The 23,993-nt window shown below is 43.8% G+C and overlaps 1 protein-coding gene across 1 annotated transcript in view; it reads right to left on the reverse strand.

Moving 5' to 3' along the window:
• The window catches only part of OBSCN (obscurin, cytoskeletal calmodulin and titin-interacting RhoGEF), a 2,124,484-nt gene that overhangs the window by 723,206 nt on the left and 1,377,285 nt on the right, over positions 1 to 23,993 (reverse strand). The window contains exon 101 of the mRNA XM_078665296.1: positions 3,942 to 4,110. Coding sequence (XP_078521422.1) covers positions 3,942 to 4,110 — 169 coding nt within the window. The remainder of the gene's footprint in view (positions 1 to 3,941; positions 4,111 to 23,993) is intronic.

Below are 23,993 nucleotides of genomic sequence, written 5' to 3' on the forward strand. Positions count from 1 at the left end.
GGCCAATATCTGCATAACAGAATTCAAAGCCCTGGTTAACATGCTTCCTTAATCGGTCCACTGGCTTTTTCGATGTTAATACTGTCCACGTTATGCCTATTTGACACCCTACGGTACACTAAAAAAAGACTAAATACTATAAATTCAAAGTCTAAAACTCTTGGCGATAGGATTGTAGTTACTAACTGAGATGCAGCCCTTCCTGTGCTTCTAAGGGAGTCACAGTAATTGGTGCTTTATTTCTCGGTGCAGTGGTCAGTTTATGTGGTAGTGTACACAACATGTAAGAATTCACTATTCCTTTCTCAAACCTGCACCCACAATGTCTATGCTAAATCCAGTGTTAAGATAGCAACCTTTTTTCAGAAGTAGTTTTAGTATACTCTGATATATTGAATACAAATATTTAGCTTTTCAATCTTTTCAGTTCACTCAACTGCATTTGCCACTTACAACATCTACATCTAGCTGACCAACATCTAATAGGTATAAAATGAACACACATATAATAAATATTAATTAATTTGATAACTGACATGTTTTTTATTAGTTCTCCACACTTTTTTTGTTTTTTGCTAGTATGATGACTCTGTGCACTGAGACACTGCCGTTCAGTGTCACAGCTCATGATCTCTTTCCACATAAACATGAGGAAAATATAGTTACACCCCATGGGTTTATTTAACATTCCATCAAATCCATAACAAGGTGTCTCAGGAAACATTCCGATGGCTTCTAATTTAAAGGCATGTGGACTTCAGTGTACATTAGTTCCCAAACTTATAAGGAAAATGTATGGCTGTACGTACACAATTGTGTATTAGTTGCTTACATTTTAAAGCCCTGCTGTAACACATTGAAGAAAAAATGCTAGGCCATAGAGAAAATCTGCATTTTTACAATAGCTAAGACGCAGCCAGGGTTTCCCGTTAACCCGCAGGGTGGATGCTCATTGTATAAAAGTGTGGTATGCTACATAGCAAAGAAAAATGTGTTCCTACAGTGAACACATGTTTCTATGTGATGACTGTCAAAAAAAGCTATTTATACAATTTTGTATGGAAAAGTTATAGAAAGTTGTTCAGATCTCCTTTTCACTAATTAAAAAAATATTGAAGGTTTTAGATATCTGTAGTAGAAGAGAAACTTTTAAAAATCCCACTTTGTGCTGACAAAAGCCAGGCAGTACTAAACCAGTTTTAGCTGTTTCCTTTCCTTCCACTGGTAGTAACAAACACTTTAATTAAGTGTCAGGTGTAATGCTGGCAAGAGAAAATAAAGTAACTTCCATAGGTAGAACATTTGGAGTGCAAAGATACTGTATCAATTAGCTACGATGGACCATGTGTAACTGGCAGGAAGGAATGCAGAGCATCACAAAGAACCAGAGCAATAGTCTTCCTTTTCACATAACTATTCCATCATGAAGGCCAAGTGGTAGAAATGCTTCATCTAATGGGAGCTCTCAAACAGCTTCCATTACTGCCCAAAGCAGGAAATATGGCTGTTTCAAGATCAGGAGAAAGAAGTGGTTCTTAATTTCATATTATGCTGGATCAGGGAGAGGATTCAGAACTGCTGAAGGGGTCCTTGTCATCTGCCACTTTGAACAAGGGCCTCTGGCAAAGGTTTATAGTCAAGTGAAACAGGAAAGCCTGAAAAAGAAGGATGAGTTTTGTTGATAGGAATTAAGCAGGAATTAAGTCTTTAGAAGCCACTGATCACTGGCTAATGGGGCCATATCATCAGTCTCTGGATCTGAAAGAAGGCATCTAAACGGGGAAGCATTCTGCCTGAGCTGGTGGGGAAGAAACCCTAGGGACTCCTGATTCCATCTGAATCAATGGAGAGTAACTGCTTTACAAGGTTACCTGGCTTGCTTTCAGTTAACTGCCACCTGAACATAAAATGCTAATGAAGGGCTCCATCTTGTAAGGAAGAAGGAGCTGGCCATTTGGCAGAGGACTACATTGAATTGCGTGGTAGCAGTTGCCGGCAAGAGACTTGGATAGCAGAAGTGTTCTGTGAAGACTTGGGAGCAAAAGGAGTGACCAGAAGTGACTTCCCAGGTATGAATAAATATTGGATATCAGTCACGTTTTTGATTTGCGGAGGACCGAGAGAGGGCACCATAGCTCAAGGAGAAAGAAACGACCTAGCTGCCTACAAATTGCTTATTTATGCAATGCAAGACATTTTTAGTGGAGTTTAAGACTATGGATTGGCAGCCAATAAAAAGTATCTGTCCCCATGGAGCCTTCATCCGCTAAATATTTCTGCTGCACTCCACTGAAGATATCAGAGAGCCAAAGAAATGGCTATGATAGAACATGGTGGGACCGAGGCAGAACACCATATCCATCCTGATGACTAAGCAACATTGGCAGCTAAAAATCCTAGCTTTGTCCTGCATGGAGGTTTTGGCACCAAATCTGAAGGTGTCAGTGGAAACTCAATGAAAAGCTTCACCATGTTGCCTTGCCCTACAAGAACAAACTGAAAATCAAAAAAGAAAATCTCAAGTACAACTTTTGAAATGTCTGACTCATATATGGCATACTTGACCATCAACCCACCACAACTGGCCTGAGGTCATGCTTAGGTCCCAATTTATTGTGAACATTGATTTAAATTGGCTTCCATTTCTTTCTGCGTTTTATCTTAAAACGTTAGAAATCTGTATCTTCTGTTCCCTATATGAAAGTGTATAACACTTTCATTGATTGTTCTACATTGATTTTGGACTTTTATTGTGGTATGAATTTAACTCCAATGTTATTTGGTACTACTTGAAAACATGGAGCATTTCTTAGGGAAAGAACCACCTGCTGCTTGTGCCAAAGGTAGCAAGTGTTGAGAAAAGTTTCTCTGCATGTTATGACCTCACAATATTGTTTTGTTAAGTTGGCAGGATCACTTCATCCCAAACTAACAACCTGGTGGTTACCAATTCCTATGACATTTTTACTATCAACAGGCACATTATATTTGATCTCTTCTTCATTAGAGGGTGTCAATGATTTCACTACTTGCCATAAAAAAAAGTGTATATAGAGGAAATCAAATGATATGCCTCCCCAGGGTAGGCGTAATAAGGAGAAATATGTTTATTTCTTCCAGTTTTTTTCCGCTTTGTATGTGTGCTGCAGAATGCAGCACACATAGGAAGAGGAAAATGCCGCAGATTATTTTTTCTGTGCAAGAAGGTTTCCCTTCCTGCACAAAAACAATTCTGCTAACAATGCAGGTACCCTTGAAACATGGTGCATGCATGCTTGCATTGGTGCTAGGCGGTCAGAAGGGCACCAGTGCAAGAAAAGGACAGGAATGAGCTGTATTATGTTAAATACGTCACATACCTGCTCGTTCCCGTTCACACAACCCAGTGCAGCAAGGTAGCTTGCTGCACTGCATGAAACCTACATAAACATGCCCCTAAGAATACACAGTAATCAAACTGAAAAAGACCAATGCATCAACATTTGCAATTTCCTAACTTAAAATAATTACAGACTGAGGTTAATCTTGATCAAGAATGAGCAAACAGAATACTTGCGCCCTGGTCATCAATTATATTAAATTTACATCTGGTTACCCTTCAAACTAATTTAAAAATAAAGCTGGATAGGAATATGAACAACTGTGTGTTTTTTAAAGGATTTCGAAAATATTGAGGTGCATTTGAAAATGGATCATTATGATTTTACCATCAATATAAAAGAGAGGCTGCACAGTGGATATCCTCTGACCAATATGACACTGATGCTGGACGGTTATTTGTTATGGTAACACATTATTTTACTACATACTAGATTAATGCAATATAATAGATGTAAATCAATTTCAGTGACTTTGCAAAGGATCATGACGAGGCAGAAAGACAAAACACAACTATATGCAAGCACATCCAAGAATAATGATGCAACAGAGAATACCATCACCTTCATGAACAATCAGCTCAGCTTTGCAGGATACCTCTCCGCCAAGATTTTTAGCAACACAGGTATAAACACCCCCATCTTCCTGCATGGTATTCTTCAAGATCAAGGAGTACCTAGTGCCGTCCTTCATATGATGAACCATGTCACTCTCCTTCAGTAAGGCATTGTTCTGGCAGAATAGTGAAATGGGTTAGTGATGTGGTAGGAGATGGGTGGATATCTGTGTTACATATACATACGCATGGAAATATATCGACAAAGCCATTGTCTTAAAGCTTCTTGAACTCTAGTTTCCTATATATGACTATTTTGTACATCCGAACTGGACAAGTTTTCATCACGTGATGCCAAGATGGTCACAAAATCAGCAAAGGATGTCAGACAACAAAAATACAGAAGAAAAACTTACTAATGAACCATCAACGTATATGTTGTTTTCAAAGGAACTCGCAAATCAGCGTTTCCTAATAAGTCCAGTTAAAGTACCCTGGAGTGAAACCAGTAGTGTGAAGGAAGAGGAGGCCCGTTTGACAAATGGCAATTGATCAATTAGACAATGGTGGGAGAAAATGAATCCTATTCACCAATTGAGTCAAGACGTGATATCATGGGACCTTGCATTACACTAAAATAGGATTATTGGCGTGTCTTTCTTATGCCAAGGATTTGTACAGTGCCTAAGCACCTGATTTGTGTAATGTCTTCACTTCATGGTCATCCTCTCTTCATCCTAGACTTTGCTATGTGCTTCCATAATCTTCAGACATTTCAAAGCACTCACTGTACATTTTCCCAAATAAATTGTCAGCCTTTGCTGATGATATGCTATAGCTTGTTGCTGGACCTGGGAGCGATAGAGGTTTCTTATTGACCCTTTCTACAATTATGGCAAGTGTGGTGGGTGTCATAACTATCTAGGAAATGCATCAAGATAAGCTATTTATTGCACTAATTACAAGAAACATTACAAGCCTTACATTAAACCAGAAAACTAATTGGACCATATTTGTTATTTTTTTAGCTTAGCTCTCATGAGCGGCAGAGAACAGCAGCTGAGAACTTTCTACAAAGAAGAGGTTACTTACCGTTGGTACCCATATTTTTAGTAGGTGCATAATTTTCATGCAGATTCATCTTCTTTTGATGGATCATTCCAGGCTTCAGACTTCGAAGGAAAGATTGTGTCCCAAGCAATAACTCTCAAGCCCTGTCAGGTAGCTGCATGCAGCTTCTGCAAGGACTCGGCCTCACGTTGAGATGGAACCAAGGTGTATAAGGTCAAACCGGCATGCCGGTGTCAGCTCCTATTAATTATTCAGTTTGACATCGAGGCATAAAGATATAAACTGAGAGTGACAAATACAGCACATAACATTTGCATACCGTGGCATCTTATTAATCACAGTATTATCTCATTCAGGTGTACGTAGGGCGGTGAGGAATTTGCTGGAAGATTGTGTATCCACCAGAAATATCGTTACCACGTGTAAGTAACTTTTTGTTCTGATGGATTCGGCTTCCACTATATTCCTCACCTTATGAATATGCCCTAAATCAGTACCTCCCTGCCAGTTAATGAAGTAAATCATGCAATACAACTTGGACGAAGTACTCTTCGATGTGTGCCTGAGTAGTGTGGCAGTAGGGCTTTACAAAACTGCACACTTATAACCACATAGCTGCACGACCGGTGTCCACAACCGGTACACCTCTGGAAATAGTGTAGAAAGCAGCCAGGCCCTGGTGAAATTAGAGTGAATTTGCTCCATAGGACTTTCTTGAACAGCGCATGTCTGATACAAAGGATGGCCCAGTGTGAAATAGAGCATTCAGTCTCCACCTTTCCCTTTTGAGCTGCAGCAAAGTTCACAAAAGTCTGGTCATCAAATATGTCCTCTCGTATGCTGTGTGCAGCTGGTGCTATATTACAAAGTGCTCCTGTGATCCAGACAATGCAAACACTTCTACTCCTTCCCTGTTACAGAGGGAAGAAGGTTGGAAGTGGATAGGCAGATATGAAGAACCAACTTATCTGTGTAGAAAACTGTGAATGCCCCGATAGGGCCTGGAATTCTGTTACCCTGTGACAGGAATGAATGACCACTAAGTCGAATTAGGTAACTGCGCATCAGCTCGAATGAAGATGTCATCAAATCAAATGAAATTTCAAATCCTACTAAGGAACAATAAATGGAATGGGAGAGAATAAGTAAGAAACCCTTTCAGAAACACATCACTAGTGGTCATCTAAAGAGGTGAGGTTGATTAGTCAGATATCTGAAAACAAACAGGGCCCGCAGATAGCCCTCAACTGTAGCCATCATCAGGCACAGCTGAGCAAGGGACAATGCAAATGATAAGACAATGGATAGACATCACTTAAATCGGTTGATGCCTTCTGAGTGATTTCCCTCAACTAACTTAATCCAGTGGCCTACCTAGATGAATTTAGAAGCCGGCTTCCTGGTATCAAGATGAGTCAGTGACTCCAACAGGAAAGCAAAAAGACTTTATCTGGCACCACTCAGCCTCAAGATGTGTATTCACAGAATCATGGGAATAGGCTGTAGGACCCAATGATCCTGCTGCTACAGTATGTCTGCTCTTCAGTCAAACCTTCATCACTTTGGGGTGGAGCTCCCAGTTGTTTTCTTGTGGGAGGCAATGGAGTACTTTTTCTCTCATGTTGAGAGAGATCTCTAGTTAAGCTGCGACCTGGAACATTCACCATTGCTGCACCCACTTCCACAGGCAAACTGCTTCCCAACATAGGATACACAACACCACACCACCGTGCATGTTTATATAATGGACTGTGGTAGGACTGTCTAGCAGAATCTCGACCTTGCTCCATGAGATGGAATGAAGAAATACCATCACGGCATGCAGGACCACCAGCAGCTCAAACACATTTAAGTGCAGGCAATGCTTCCGCATGGATCAAAGGCTTTGTGTCTTCATATCGCCCAATTGAACTCCTCACCTCAGAGAGAAAGTGCCCAAGACAACAGTAGTTGGATCCTGTTGAGGGGAATTAGTGAACTTTTAGAAAGGTGGAGGGGTCCACCCATAAATACCACTGGAAAATCTGCACCTGAGCCAAAAAATATCCTTGGTGTTGCTGCTACTCCCTTTACACAAAGCCATTTTAGTCCTTGCAGTAAAGTGGGTTTCTGTTGCAGTAACCCCCCACTTTTTGCCAGATTTCGGTTGCACCTTGACTGGATGTGCCCTGGGTTTCTGCCAATCAGGTTCCCAGGGCCTGTGTTCTCCCCCGAAACTGTACCTTTGTACCCCCAATTGGCACCTCTCTGGCCAAATGTAAGTCCCTTGTAAAAGGTACCATTGGTACCAAGGGTACCGTGACCAGGGAAGGCCTCTAAGGGCTGCAGCCCATATTGTGCCACCCTTAGAGGTCCTGTAACTTAACACACACACACTGTCATTGCAGGCTGCGTGTTCTGGTGCAGAGAAAAGTGAAGAGTCGACACCGCACACATACCTGTGTGCCATGGCCGCAACACACTGCCTATGATATAGGTAAGACACCCCTCTAGCTGGGGGCACTATACCACTGGTGAGGGTACAGTTGCATGAGCACCGTATCCCTACAGTGTCTAAGTCAATTCTTAGACATTGTAAGTGCAGTAAAGCCATAAAGACTATATGGTCTGGGAGTTTGTCATTACGAACTCCACAGCACCATAATGGCTTAACTGAATTCTGGGAAGTTTGGTATCAAACGTCTCAGCATAATAACCCCAAACTGATGCCAGTGTGAGATTTATTATGACATGCACTCAGAGGGCATCTTAGAGATCCCCTCTGAAAAACGACCAGCCTCTGGTGGGTTCCCTGACTGGAAAACACCAGCGTGCCACCATGAGACATGTTTCTGGACCCCTGGGGTGGGAGCCTTTGCTCCTTGGGCCCAGAAACAAAGCCTTTCCTTGGCAGAGGTGGTCACACCTCCCCCAGGTAAGGAAGAGCCATCTGCGGCAGGGGAGTTTCAAAGGCCAAAGGACAAGCGGAAAAAATTAAAACAGCCCAGAAAGAGTCACCATCTCTACCAACCCACTCCTCAGGTGGGGGGGGGGGCAAGGTGAAGCCCACTCCTCAGTGCCGGCCATCTTGCAGATGGCAGGAATTGTCTAATCGGTGTTAGGCATTGTGCCCACTCCCTCACATGGGGTGAGCACACCATGGGTGTAGTCACGCTAAGGTCAGTAGCCCATTGGCTACTGACTTCAAGACCCCTAAAATGCCCCTAAATACAATATTTAGGGGGCAGCCTTGAACTGAGAAAGCAGATTCCCGCAACCTACGAAGGAGAATGAAATAAGACACCCAGGAGAGTGGATCGCAGAGAAAAACTGACTTGGCCCCAGCACTATAGGCCCGTCTGCAGTTTCCAGAGATCCTGCATCAAAAATCAAATTGTCCTGCAGCCTGCGACCCCCAGAACCCATGGGAGGACTGACTGCCTTCAACAAAGACAGGATCTCTTGTGAATAGCAGCTCTGTTAAAACGAAACACCAAAGAAAGACTCAGAGCCCGCTGAGGACATAGAAACCCAATGCCTGGAACCTCCACTGCACCAGATGCCTACAGCCTGAGTCCAAGTGGTCCACCGGCATAAGTGAGGTCCCTCGGCACTCCAGAGTCTGTGTCCACCATGGGTTGGCCCCTCCAGGACTCCCCAACGTCATTAGCAGCCCTTGCAAGGTGAAATCCAACCTCAAAAGGCAACCGTGCATCTGGCAACACTGCACCCTGGAGAAGGGAGCCTGAGATGCACCTACGCCCCCAAGCCCTTCAATTTACCTGCCCAGCTGTTGGTTCCTCCCGGAGACTTCCAGGGCCGAGCCTGCAGCCAAAACCGGCAACCCCCATTGAAAACAACAGGGCACCCGATGCCAAATCAGCACCCAGCATTCGGGCCCCTGTCCCGGGGTGGGTGCACCTTGTGTGCTAAATTAGTTCTCCCCCTTTGCCCTTAGCTAAACCCAGGAGCTTTGCTCCCACATCCAAGTGGCGTGTCCGTGAGCAGTCACCAACCGGAGGCCTCCTATCTGAGCCTCAGCACTCACCACCTGGCCACCCTAGTGCAGCCGAGGGTGCTCTTTGAGTGCATCCTTGACCCTGGAGAAATTCTGGTTCTAACCCCAGAAACTCAACTCCCAAGACCGATTTCTCACCTTTAAACCGATAACCTGATGTTCTCCCATAGGACTGCATTCACTGTTTTTCTGTGGAATAAGTTCTAAGTGTGGAGTTGAGAATTGTATGAAAACCTAACAAACTGTGTTTTGAGAAATAGTGACTTCCTAACATTTTATCCAGGAAATGTCCCAGTTTGATATCTAGGCATATCACGGAGTAGAAAAAGTAATCCTGAGAAAGTAATCTTGAAAAGTAATCAAAAGTAATCCAATAGTAATTACAACTGTATTTGCACATTTTTACAAACCTGTAAGAAAAGTCATTCTTCATCCTGCTTGCTTTTTTAGCAATCTGTTTTGAAAAGCACAATCATATTTACCAGTGCCAAGTCCTGCTTGGTTCTATGAACAATAATACAACAGAGAAATACTGTTTGATACAAACAATTGGTCTGAGTTCAGTCTTTGAGTGTGTGACATAATTTCTTGCTTGAGTGTGTACAAGAAAATGCTTAACCCTACCCTCTGATAAAGCCTTACTGCTCTCCCACACTATCACAAATAGAGACTAAGGTACTATCTACTTTTAGCTCTGTAAGCCTTTCGGGCATCCACTGGACTCTGTGCCCACTATACCTTACTTTGGTATAGTATATGCAGAGTCAGCTTCCTACATCCCCCAGCCCACTAACCTACACAACCTCCTCACACCAATGGAAGCCACCCACAACCACCCACTCACCACATGGGAACAACTCACCACACAGAGCACCACAGCAATCATGAACTCAATACACTCTGGAGCACCCATGGACCCCAGCCCCCACCACTTCTTCAAAATCGGGAGCAAGGGAATCAAGAAACCCTCTGCCGACCCCAGCTAGCTCAGAATCACTGCCCTATCTTTCTGCTCCCCTCCCTGCCAAAACCCCTTAGAAGGCTATAAACCACCAACTCACTGAACAACTGGACAGGAACAACCCACTGGACCACTCCCAATCTGGCTTGTGAGGCAAACACAGCACCGAGACTGCCTGAACCGCTGCCACCGACATCAGAACCCTCCTTGACCGGGGAGAAACAGCAGCTCTGACTCTCCTCAACCTCTCAGCAGTGTTTGGTACTGTATCCTACCACACCCTTATCGAGAGGCTCCACCTCATCGAGATCAAGGGAGACACCCTTAGATGGACGTCATCCTTCATCACAGGATGAACCCAAAGAATCCACCTACCACCCTTCACCTCGGAACCCAAGAGCATCATCTGCGGCTCCCTCAAGGTACATCCCTTAGCCCCACCCTATTCAAAACTTACATGATGCCCCTGGCCAACATTGTCAGAACTCAAAGCCTCAACATCATATCCAAAGCAGATGACACCCAGCTCATCCTCTCGCTCTCAGAAGGCTCCAAAACTACTAGGAGAAACGTCCACAACGCCATGACCTCTGCCTGAAACTCACCACAGATAAGACAGAAATGCTGATTTTTGGGAACAATACCTCCCCATGGAATAACAACTGGTGGCCCTCCAAATTTGGACCCACACCAACAGACCACGCCCCCAACCATGGCATGATCCTGGACAGCAAACTCATCATGAAATGCCACATCAATGCAGTCTCCTCTGCCTGCGGCCACACCCTCTGCATGCTCTGAAAGATCTGCAGATGGCTCCCCCTCACCAACAGGAAAATCATCAGTCGAACCCTAGACATGAGCCGGCTGGACTACTACAAAGCACTGTACACAGGTATCACCACCCAACTCCTTTCAAGTCTTCAGACAATTAAGAACACTGCTGCCAGACTCATCCTCAAACTCCCCAAAGGACCCACATTACCCCCACCTCAGGAACTTCCACTGGCTCCCCATCAAGAAAAGCTGCAGATTCTAGCTGCTGATACACGCCTATAAGGCCCTCCACGACCAAGGTCCAGCATATATCAATCACTGCCTGAACTTCCACCAACCCTCCAGACACCTGCACTCTGTCCCCTGTGCCCTCACACGCACACTCGCATCTGCTGAAGCTACACTCAAGGGCACGCCTTCTCCTACCTTGCCGCCAACTCCTGAAACCAACTTCCCCTCCACCTGCAAATATCATCCCCTCTCCTGGAATTCAGAAAGGGACTCATGACCTAGCTTTTCATCTGAGCCCAGCAAGAAGCCAGGCCTGGATACCCACACAGGTGATTAGCTGTGCTTTACAAATCCTGATTGATTGATTCAGAAACAACTTGAGGCATCTCATCACCATATGGTTGGAGGCACCAACAGGATGCACAATGCAATGAAGCTTAACAGACACAAGATCTGAAGGACTGGGATCTGGCTTTCAGTTATACACATTATAATCATTGTCTGATTATCTGCAATGCTCTGAGGAGGGGAGAACATTCTAACAGTTGTGTCGAGCACTTGCCCAATAAAAGTCAGTCTCTGTGTGGGAGGTGAGATTTATGGAGGTAGATGGTAAGATCCCTTGTTTGCTGAAGATGTTACTGGTTCACCATCATGGAATCACCTTCACCAGCCAGTCTTCCAAGTATGGAAATGCATGGATTCCTGACCTTTGCAGCAAAACTACAGCACCTGTAAAGGTGTGTGGTGCTGTCAGCATTTTGAATGGGAGGACTGCAAATCTGATAGTGCTGGGATACCACTGTGAAATTCAATTAGCGCTGTGGGCAGGGAAAATCAAAAAGTGGAAGAAGTCATCCGATTATGGACTTTTTACTGTGGGCGAGTCTCACTACATGTGTCTCACCCACTGGAATCACATGGAAAATGGAATGCGCAATGTTAACCCCCCCCCTCTGCTAAGGGGGGGCGGGGAAGCGCGGCGGTCCCGTGTGCGTGACGGAACCGCTCCGTCACGGCCCGTGGGTAAGCTGTGCTTGTGACGGAACGGTTCCGTCACGGCCCCGCCCGCTCAATAGAATGTCAGCGCAGGCGCGGAATTCGCGCCACGAGGCGCGGCGAGGGGGCCGTGACGGAACCGTTCTGTCACCAGCACAGCCCGCACGTGACAGAACGGTTCCATCACGAGCATGGGAGGGGTTAAGATAAGTACGCTGTAATTCAGCAAGGTTAAGGGGCACCTGGCTGATTATATGTGAACACGAGTACACATGAGCACACGTGTGATGGCTTCACGTGTGAGATTACTGTATATTTTCTACAGAGATAATCCATTATACACATGGGGAAGAATGCCTTAGAGTATAGTTTTGATACCCTTTAGACTACAGAGCCCAGTGAAATATCAAAATGGGGTGGAACATGTATACCAAAACCAAATCTCAGAATTCCAAGAAGATCTATACAACATAAATATTATCCATGATTGTCATATTTTTCTGGCGTAGCTCAGGGTCAGATTCCAGGCCTTAAAATTTTCTCCAGCAGCAGGAATAAAGGCAGCCCCACACTAAAGGAGTAAAAAACAGTGCTTCCCTAAGCTCCTGAGCAGGATAGGGTGGAAATAAAAATCTGCATTTGTTAATTACTTGTCACTCTGCACCAGGGCTTGGAAAAACCTAGGCTGACTGAAAAGTGGGGGAAGCCCGGGCAACTGGAGCCAACAAAGTGAATTTTTGTGGAGAAGGCCCTGGCAGTGATGTCACCGAGGGGTGGAACTGATACCCCAAGTACAGATGTGACCAGTTACACTTTGATGCCATCATCTTAAACTGTCCCAGCATGCTGTGCAGGAGGGTGGAACAGGTTGGAGAGGTGCTGTGGAACCCTACAATTTCCATGGGGTGCCTGGTTCCTAGAACATTCCACCTCCTTTTACAAACTCTTAAATGATGTACACCACCTTAAAGATGAGGAGGTCTACTGCAATTGCTAGATCTCACCTCCAGGAGTAAAAGGAGCCATACATCGTTCAAATCGGCCTAATGGGGTCTGAGATATGGCTTTTTAGAGGTTGGCAATCTTTGACCTTTATCAAAAATAGAGTATGCCGGGCTCCACCACATCTTCAACAATTACCTCCAGGGTGAGCCAGGGCCTAGGGGTCAGTGCAAAGAATATTTATTTATTTACACACAAGGAGGGGACGTGCGTGGGGCCCCCACGTCCGTCTCATTTCTGCCCGGGGGCTTCCTGGGGACAATACAGAGAACGAGAGGATGAGGAGGGGCACGTGATCCCAACACTTGGCCCGGCAAGGAAAAGACGAGATAGGGAGCGCCGTCGCAATCCCCGTAGCAGTAATGAGATTACCCCGCTCCCTGTGTCCATGTCTGGGGGAGCGCATGGCCGTCACCACCGAAGCGAGCACCCTGCCTGCAGGAGCAGCCAGGGGAGAAGAGCGACCAGCACCTGTGGCAGCAGAGTTGGCCAGGCAGCGTGTGCTCCCTGCATTGACCTCTAAACAAAAATTAAATACCTCACCTTGGGGTGTCCCTGGTGAGACCAAGCACCCCCAACAAGAAGGAAACAGGAACAAAAAGCTGCACAGCTTTTCCAGCACAGCAGAAGAGATGCTAATAAAATTTTCACTGCTCCTACCTGGAGCACCCTATAAAGCTCGGCGCTTCCTATTATACACATTTGTCTTGCCTTGTGGTGGCCGCAGGACAGCTGAGGTACAACCAGCAAACTTGGAATGTTGCTGGCACAGCAAGAATTACAGCAGCTACCCAGAAGTAATCTTTGCTAAATTAATCCTACGTTTGCTTGGTTCAAGGAATATATGACCCTTTGGGATTTTCACTTAAGTTTTAAAAGCATTCTGAATGCTAGTGTTTTGATCCAAAGCTGGGAATACAACACTTTCTAGGGGTGGGTCTATGGCTGCATTTCAAGTGGCCTAAAAGTATTTAAGGAAGCTATTTACTCATGGAATACTGTACCCTCTAGGGGTTGTTTTTATAGCTGGATTTTCTGTAGCCTGCAAGTGACACTCTCTGGTTTTTTTTATGGTTGCACTTCAAGTGGCCTGAAAGTATAGAAAAAGTACACCTACTCATCTAATGGTAATTTGAAAAAGCTTTATTGAATAATAATGTTGACAGTAATTAATGATTAAGGGTGACATGCTTCATTGATATTATTTATTGCATTTACACATGGTTTTAATATTGATTATTCTATTTACACACAACATGATGGTGCTTTTAACATGTGGTTTGTTGTCTGGTATTGTGATGGCCATTTAGGGATCACATGTGATTTTGCTATGTCATCTATCATATTTTCAAACTGTCTGATGTAAATATTTGTAAATTAATTGTGTAGTATTTAGTAGAATGTGTCTAATAAATGTACTCTTCCTTTTCTAAAGAACAAGCACTGACTGGCTAAACATTTACTGAGTTTTATTATTGCGTGTCAGCAAATGGTGATTACTAGCCCACACTGCCTCCCCTGAATAGTCCTTGGACCGCTCTGCTTCGCTACTCTGAGAGAGTCGAAAGCTACAACGGGGTGCTTGGTTCTCAGTAAGAGAAAGTTGTGGACCTATTACTTCTTCAGTCCTCACATCCTGCACAACTAATAACCCAATTTCCTACAGACACCAACCAATATCCTAAGTTCGAGGCCAAAAGGTCCTGGCTCTGGGACAGCATTTTGAATTTGTCAACAAGTTCAGAAGATGAAGATCCAAAATAGGACTTAGACCTCCATCTTCCTTAGAGACCAAAAATAAAGTGACTAAAAGAAGCTGTCTTCTGGAGATACCACTTCTATGGACCATTTTTGCAACAAGGTAAGGACTTCCACCTCCTGAACCAACGCATGAGCTAATGAGAATGGTTTGCTGAGAGGGAAGTGCTCTGGTAGGAAAGATAGGAGGGGAAGCAGCAGCACAGAAGGATTAGCTGGAGCACCTAGCAGTCTGTTGTATCCGCCTCCCACTGAGTGATAAAATAGGAGGCCCTCTCTCCCATCAGAAGTTAATGACATAAAGAGGGATGTGAAATGGTTTTTTGGTGGCAGTTCATGCTGAGGATGGTGGGTCCTGGATCGGCTGGTGATGATGATGACTCCAAGATCTACCCAACTCGAAAGTCACAAAGAAGGCAATTGGGTTCTGGTTAGAAGACAACATGTGAACAAACAGGCCCTGCTTGATGAAGAAAACAAGTTACTTACCTATAACTTTGGTTCCCCAGTATTGGTAACTTTCATAGATTCCCATGCTTTTGTATCATTCCTGGTCGTCGGAAGGGGAGTCTCGGTAACAAAAATAACATAGCAGTGGGTACAAAAGAGAAAGAAAAAGGCCTAGGCCTTATTCTTTTTTCTAGCATATCCGCCTCTTTTTGTAAAAGAGACCAAACTTAGGCATCAGCCAATCAGAAGAGCCACACCCCATAGAACCCTCCTGAAGGAACCTAAGAGCCTCAGAATTTCGTAGCCGTTGTGTGACAGTCACCATATCTGCTGAAGGCTGAGCTTTCCCCAGGGAGGTGGGTGGGCGCATGGGAATCTATGAAAGTTACCAATACTGGGGAACCAAAGTTACAGGTAAGTAACTTGTTTTCTTGCCCCAGTATTGGAACTTTCATAGATTCCCATACTTTTGTATCAGAGTAGCAAGCAGTTTGCAATAAAAAACACATTTTGTGTCATAAATACATTGCAATAGCCAACATGACATAAAGATACAAAATGTGCAAAATAGTGAAGGTGGGATAGAAAGGAAAAGCTCACCAATTATTGGAATAGGTTCCTCAGGACAGCCTGGCCCACTGCCGCATCCTCTTGCTGTAAGGATTCCAAGCAGTAATGCTTAGTAAAGGTGTGGACGCTGCTCCAGGTAACAGCTCTGCCAATATCTTTAACCTGCACCCCCGCAAAGAGGGCTGTTGAAGAAGCCACTGATCTTGTGGAATGTGCCCGAACCCTGCCAGTCAGTGGTTTACCAGCTGCAGTATGGCAACGTAGAATGGCACTAGTAATCCATCTTGCAATCCCCTGTTTTGACAGCGGGAGACCCTTGCTCGGACCACCAAAGGCCACAAACAATTGGGAGGATTTCCGAAGTCCCTTGGTACGATCTAAATAGAATTTTAAACATCGTTGAACATCCAGAGAATGCAGCGACTTCTCCGCTGGTGTAGCCGGGTGAGGAAAGAATGCCTTCAAAATAACCGGCTCGTTCAAGTAGAAGTCCGAGGGAACCTTAGGTATGAACCTTGGGTTAGTTCTCAAGATAACGGTCTTTCTTTTAAATTGCAGGAAAGGTTCTTGGATTGTGAGAGCCTGCAATTCTCCAATACGTCTTGCCGATGTGAGGGCAAGAAGGAGAGCCAATTTCCATGAAAGGAACTTCATGTCTGAACGATGAATTGGTTCAAATGGGCTTTTCATGAGTTGAGTGAGGATTAGATTTAGGTGCCAGGTAGAAGGCGGAGGCCTCACTGGTGGATAGACCCGGAACAAGCCTTTTAGAAATTGTTTCACAATTCTGGAAGACCACAACGAAGGACCAGACTAAGACCGTATCTTGAAATGGCTGCCAAATGAACCTTTATTGAAGAATGGGCCAGCCCAGACTTAGCCAGGGACAAGAGATAAGGTAGAAGCTGATGAGGCTTTGAAGTAAAGGGGTCAACTTTTTTTCTCCTGCACCAAATACAAAATCTCTTCCATTTTAAGCGGTAAGTCCTGTTTGTGGAAGGAGCTCTCGCCTGGGAGAGGACTTCCTTAATTTCGTTTGAGATGGGGAGATTCATAAATTCTCGCTGCTCAGGAGCCATGCTGTCAGGTGTAACGACTGGATCTGGATGCCAAACCTGTCCTTCGGACATTGTGAGGAGATATGGAATAGCCCTAAAAGGGAGAGGAGGAGCCAGCGATAGCAGATGGAGCTCCGTGTACTAGAACTGTCTCGGCCAAGCGGGGCTATGAGGATCATCCTGCATGGTTCCACTTTGATCTCCTTGATCAATCTCGGGATCAGTGGAATGGGGGGAAAGGCGTAGACAAATGTCCTCGACCAGGCTATCGAAAGCGCACTTCCCAATGATCCTTGTTGGTGATGTCTGCTTGCATAAGACCGGCATTTCTGGTTGGTCTGTGTGGCAAAGAGATCTATTGTTGGTATGTCCCACTGGTAAAAGACCTCTTCTAGAACCCGCTGGTTCAGCTCCCACTCGTGACCGACCGAGGATAACCTGCTCAATCTGTCGGCGTTTTCGTTTAGAATTCCTGGCAAGTGTTCTGCCTGCAGCGACATTCCATGAAGGATCGCCCATTCCCAGATCTCCTGAGCTTCCTGCGACAATGGGAGAGAACAGGTTCCTCCCTCCTTGTTCACATAATGCATGGCCGTGGTGTTGTCCGTCCTGATGAGCAGCGACTCCTTCGTCGACGCTGTTGTAGCCGCCATCGACGATCCTGTCGTCGTCGGTTGTCCCGTCGACGAGCCCGTCGACGGAACTAATGTCAGCTTAGGCTTCTTTTTCTTCATCGACGGGGCCTCCGTCGACGACGCCTTCATTGACGACGACTTGGAACTCCTGTCAGACTTTCCCGAAGCTGGGGAAGAGGGTTTTCTGAAGGCTGGATCAGTCTTCAAACCCTCTCCTTTTCACCACGGTGAGGAGATTCGCCTGGACCTTGGCTCTCAGACTCTCTGGGGGTCTTTTTTGAGGCCTTAGAAGGATGCTCCACAGAAGGAGAAGGGGAACCCCTACCCCTTTTGACTGACTTTCTTGATGAAGATTTAGACGCAGAGTCCTCACTGTCACTGGAGACAGTATCCTTCCTGGACTTCAATTTCTGGAGCCATGTCAGAAGCTTACCCTCACGGTCCCGGAGGGTCTTGGTTGAAAAGGTGCGACACATCTTACAGTCTGCAGCCTTGTGGTCAGGATAGAGGCAATAGATGCAGTCTTTATGCTTATCCTCAATGAACAGCCTTTTCTTGCCACAGGTGGAACATGGCTTGAAAAGAGCCTTCTTCTTCTCCTTGTCAGACATCCTGGAAGGATCAGCTAACAATCTGAAGAGAATCTGAAAAGAATCTGAAGAAACTTCCTGAAGACTAGAAGTTGAGCAGAGCTCAAAGGAGACTCCCTAGCACAACGTGCAGTAGAAAATCTGAGGCTCTGAGGTTCCTTCAGGAGGGTTCTATGGGGTGAGGCTCTTCTGATTGGCTGATGCCTAAGTTTGGTCTCTTCTACAAAAAGAGGCGGATATGCTGCAAAAGGGAATGAGGCCTAGGCCTTTTTCTTTCTCTTTTGTACCTACTGCTATGTTATTTTTGTTACCGAGACTCCCATTCCGACGACGGGGAATGATACAAAAGCATGGGAATCTATGAAAGTTACAATACTCTGGCAATGAGAGGAACATTTTTTAGGTCACACAGACTAGGCCTCTGCAAGCCATCAATCTGTAGGACTTCTGTGCGGAAAGGGTTTCTCCCTCATAGCCATTATCGGATCCAGTAGGGATTCACTGACTGGAAGCAAAGGCTCCATAGAACATGCAGAGGATTGAAAGATTTCCATTAGAATTTAGATGTAATATCTGCAGAAGACATATTTAGTTCCAAGTACTCCACTGCCTTCCGAACAACAAAGCAATTACTTTTGTAAAGGTGATCAGCTTCTGAGTCATCATCCTATATGTGACCATAATCCCTTTCTTCTACAGCGAGGCATTTAGGGCATGTCAATATGAACTGAAAATATTTTCCAAGTGGGCAGAACATTTTAGCCCTGGACAATGGCTCACACAGTGGTGCATCATTAAAATTTGAACTGCCCTTCTCCTTTGCAACACAGATAACATATTCTCCTATTGACTGCTTGTCCGGCACCAAAGTCAGCTTTGTGGGCTGCGTTGTTATCGACTTCAAGATCAGCACAGTAGAAGGACCTGAATGAGGGGTTGCTCCCTGGTTGTTTTTGACTTTGCCTTAAATGTATCCATCATCAGGTTTTAGATCACTGCAGAATCCTCTTAAACTGGAAATATTGTACATAGAGTATCATGTTGTATTGTTGTCCATTTGAGACTTTAATATACCAATCATGTTCAACTAGAGAAAGCAGGGCATATGATTGGAATGGTATTATACCCTGTACAGTTGTTCTTTCCATTAAAGATAGCTACAATTTGAGACACAGTGAGAAACACTGATTTGTAAGCAAAGTTTAGGTCTCGACAAAATAGGGACTAGAACACGCTGTCCATTTCTCAATAGTGGCAACTTAGCTTTTGCACCCCATAATGGCCCTTTGATAAGTATGATATTTTTCATATGTTTTGACATTGCTACACAATTTATATCAAATCATGGTAAAAATTAACATCTGGCACAACCATCACTAATCTTGGTTTATGTGCTCTATACAGTTATACAGTTGTGTTGGGGTCGTTTCATGTCTAGTGCGTTTTTGGCAGAGCTCTTTTTGTGGAGTGGGGGTGCATGCAGGACTTCACAGGGTGTGATCATTCTTTTGCTTATTATCATTATCATTTGTAAGTAGATAATACTGCTTTCATGTTTTCATTGCAGCAGAAGACTTAATTAGTGTATGATTTCTAAAACATTAATGGATATATTTATTAGGGTATAAAACGTTGTACCGCAGTTAAAAATCTTAGTGCTGTATATTTAGAGATGAATTTCACCTTCTTTGGCTTTCTTCTCTTATTCTGCCATTCTTTCCTTTTACTCTTCTATATCTAAGCTCTACTTTCCCTGCATTTCTTTTCCTGGTATCTCCTCACCCACAAAGTGCAATACTGAGTAGGGTATTACATCCTCTTATTGTGCATTATGGCAATCAGGATGTTTTGTACTGTGTTATAACTGTAGTTTAAAAGTGTCTTACACCCCATTGTGGTGCACCCAGATGTGGTATCAGACAGGTATCCTGCTACACCATCGGGTAGTGCTTAGTTGAAAGGGTGCTGTACTTGATTAGAGCCTATGCAGGTAGCATTTTGGTGTTTTTCATGAGTGAAAGCATGTTGGTGTTTTTCATGAGTGATCAATTGGTGTTCTTATTATGTCTTCGATCACAGCACTTCAATCAATCAATCAATAAATTCTTTATTCGGTTCAGATCTTTGAGCCATAAAAGAACAGAATAAAATTGTGATAAAAATATATTAAAAACAGCACAGTGCATATCAGAGCAGATTTTAAAGTGCAAATGCAAACTCTTGAGCAGACTAAATTTCCAATGCAGACATTGATTTTCGTGCCCGCACTGCAACTTTCAAAAACAGCTTAACACAGTTAATAATATACTCATCTTCTAATCGGAGAAATGCCTCATTAGATTCTCTGCAATTGCTAAAATGACGGATCTTAATCAAAGGAAGAAGAAAACACAGTGTATGCAAGATAAAAACTACAAAAGAATAAAATGTGCAGCATTGATTGCCCGGATTTCCCATCACAGGGACAAGGACGGGTGTCTAGGTTGGCTTGGAAGCCTAATGGAAACTTCAATGAATATTTGATGGTATCTTCTCTAAGGCAAAACAATGAACTGTGCTCCCAATCACTCGTATTACCAGTCAAATTATTTTGTGGTGAGCCAATTCATCCCTGATTCCTAGTTAGGTAGTCTGATACTCTTGTTTTTGCTGTCTCCCTTTTTATTCTTTCTTCCTGCACATATTCATACCAGCGCACCTGCAGCTGTTTCTTAGTAACAAGGTGAGGGCCCTCAGGATTTTCATATAGTTGGTTAAGGCCAATTTTGCGCAAACAAGATTCGATATATTTTAACCACAGGATTTTCCTTCCATTGTCACATGCAAGGCAATCTTTTATTATATCTTTTGTTAGTGCTCCCTCAGTGTTTTGCCAAATAGTGTGCCAAAAAAGCAAAGGGCAGGCACTGATGTAATCCTCAACCAAAAGGGAGGTCTAGCTCGTTGTGACAAATACAACTGGAGCTAGAGATCGGTGCTCTCAACCCCCTTCTACAGAATCTGTTTTCCGCTATCTGTACCGAGGGACTACGCTCTATCCCCCAGACCTCTGCCCCATAGGTCGCCGCCGGCAAGCATTTTAATCCATAAACCTGCAGTAAGGGAGTTACAAAATTCCCCATCCTAGGGCATGGCATGCTAAGTAGCGAGCCAGTGGCTCTGGACAGTTTATTTCCGCTGTTAGCTATATGTGTTTTCCAAGAGCCACAGTCATTAAACGTCAAGCCTAAGTAAGTAAAAGTGCCTGTGCTTACTAGTCTTTGTTCGCCTGCCTTCAATGAGTGTGTTTTATATTTCTTGGGGCCGCAAGACATAATAAAAGATTTGGTAAAATTTGTCTGCAAATCTAATGACGCCATGAATTTAACGAAACCATTCACCAAGGGAGAGAGGGACCTTGGTGTTTGTGCCATCAACACAGCGTCATCTGCATACAGCAGAACGGGTAGCAGCAAAGTTCTAATCAAGGGCACATCGACTGTAATAGTAGATGAAAAACTGTGGAGGTCATTATCAAATGAATAAAAGGGGAGCTAAAATACAGCCTATTCTTGCGCCTCTCATTATACAAACATGTTTTGAAACCTCTGCATTGATATTAATCCTAACTCTGGCTTTCATTCCTCTGTGCAAATATGCTAGAAAGTGAACCAGTGCTTCATCTAAGCCAAGAGAGATTAGAATAGCCCATAGCTTAGAACGATTAACACTGTCAAACTCTGTTGACAGGTCCATAAACGCTAGGTACATAGGGGAGCTTTTTGCCACTGTGTATTTGCCTACAATTAATTTAAGATTGATGCACTGCTCGATAGTGCCCACTTTAGGTCTAAAACCATACTGGCTGGGATGCAATATTGTGTGTTCCTGCACCCAGTCATTGATACGTTTATATAAAACTCTACCCAGTATTTTTAAAGTGGCATCTATTAAAGAAATCGGCCTGTAACAACTGGGCAGAGAAAGGTCCCCTTTTTAAAAAATTGGGACTATGATCAATGTCGACCAAGATTCTGGAATGGAAGCACTGGCAAGGCTATTAAAAACATTTAATAATAATGGAGCCCAAAATGTCGGGTTATGTTTAAAAAGATCTATAGGCACTCCATCGGGGCCTAGTGCCTTGCCCCCAGCACTCTGTTGCAATACCTCCTCCAAGGTTAGTTGGATTAAGACAAAATCAGGGTCTGGCAGTGTATCAGTAGATAAATTAGCCTTATAGTATATTTTAGAATAATGTAATTCCCAATTTTGGCTAGAAATATGACACCCAATCCTTGGGTCTATACATTCTGGCTGTTTCATCTGTTTGACTGAAGCCAAAAAAAAGATTAAAAATTTTCTAATTTGCAGCTAGTGTGAGTGAATCCCAATGTTGTGTCATCAGTTTGTTTTTCCTTTTTTGGAGTGCCCGCTTATAGAATTTGCGTGCTATAGCTATAGCTATAGGATTTTTAGGTGTAGCCTTAAGAGTGCATCGCAATTGCTTATTGGCTCGCAAACAGTCCTGGTTAAACCATCGTGGACTGTTAGATCGCTCTGAGTTGGAAAATATAAGCTTTTTTTATTGCATTGCAAAGATCTACAAAGGAAACTACAACATTACTAGCATCAGTCTCTGTGAGGCATACCTGCACCAGGGGGCAGTTTCCCGCTATAACCTTATGAAGGAGAGGTTCTGGTGCTACTGATCTCCACCTCAATCTTATGCCATCTGTTGAGGGGTCAAGCTGTTGCGCCACATTGGCTTTGTTATACTTTGGCCTAGAGGCCATCATTAGATGGACTTTAATTGGATTATGGTCACTAAACCTGAAAGGAATCACCATACCCTGAGATATATAATCTGTGATAGTGGAGCCCACACCAGGGCCTGCATAAGTAGGAGGACCTGATGGTGGTGCTGTGATGTAGGAAGAATAAGTGAGAGCTACGGAATGGTTATAATTAGCTGGTTCTTTGGAAAAATTTTAAGGGCAATATATTATTTTCTATTTGGAGTCATTTATGTACATATTTATATACCACGAGACAACTCTATGAAGTTAGAAAAGTGATATATATTTGTATTTGAAAACTAAACAACTTAAGGATACTAGCCTGGCTTACCAAACCCCCACCAGCCGTCCTCTATATCATCTTAATATAGGTAACTGTTGATCTCACAATCCCTTTAACATTTACCATGATATAACGTAAGAATGTTCATCTTCCTCTGAGTGTGAGAAAGTGCAATACTTACCCATTCAGTTAGCCGTTGGAGGAAAGCTAAGAGAAAACAATCACATCATTATCCAAAAAATGCTATCAGCAAACAAGATGTAGAAGGTTCACTGCTAAAAAAAAAAGCAATGGCAGAGAACGGCAAACAAATTCTGTCAGCTCATCAAGATGTAGACTCAGATATTGTGCATAAAATTTACTAAGTAAGCCTTGCAAAGCATGGTTGACACAGCTCTCTGTATTCCGGATAAAAGGGAACCCTGCCTTCCGATCCTCATTTATCTGTCCATAGCTTTAACGTGGTAGATCATTGTTTCTTTAATGACACCATTAGAAATAGCTTGTATTTTGAGGATATTGATCACGTTACCTCTACCTAGATACATTGTGATGTGGAAGTTTCATTATTTTGCTCGTTCCATTTGCCTTATAGAGTCATACTAAGATTTCACACGCACACAACTCCATCTGTACATGTAGCTATGTGTTGAAATTCTTCACGCTCAATCAGAAGAACCTTTCCCAAATATGTCGACACCATGCAGTTGTACCCTAAGGCATCTCTGAAATCTAAAATTCATCTGCTCCTACACAATCAAAAAAATTAAATGTGCACAGTACAACACCATCTTAGCAGCTTAGACTGCTGAAGGGCATCAAAAAGTGCACCCTGAAGCGGACTTTGCGGCAGCAGTCTAAACTCTTTGCTGCTCAGACTGAACTTTGGAAGCCCCCTT

Source organism: Lissotriton helveticus, chromosome 10 (assembly GCF_964261635.1).
Source record: "Lissotriton helveticus chromosome 10, aLisHel1.1, whole genome shotgun sequence".
In the NCBI taxonomy this organism is placed as follows: Eukaryota; Metazoa; Chordata; class Amphibia; order Caudata; family Salamandridae; genus Lissotriton; species Lissotriton helveticus.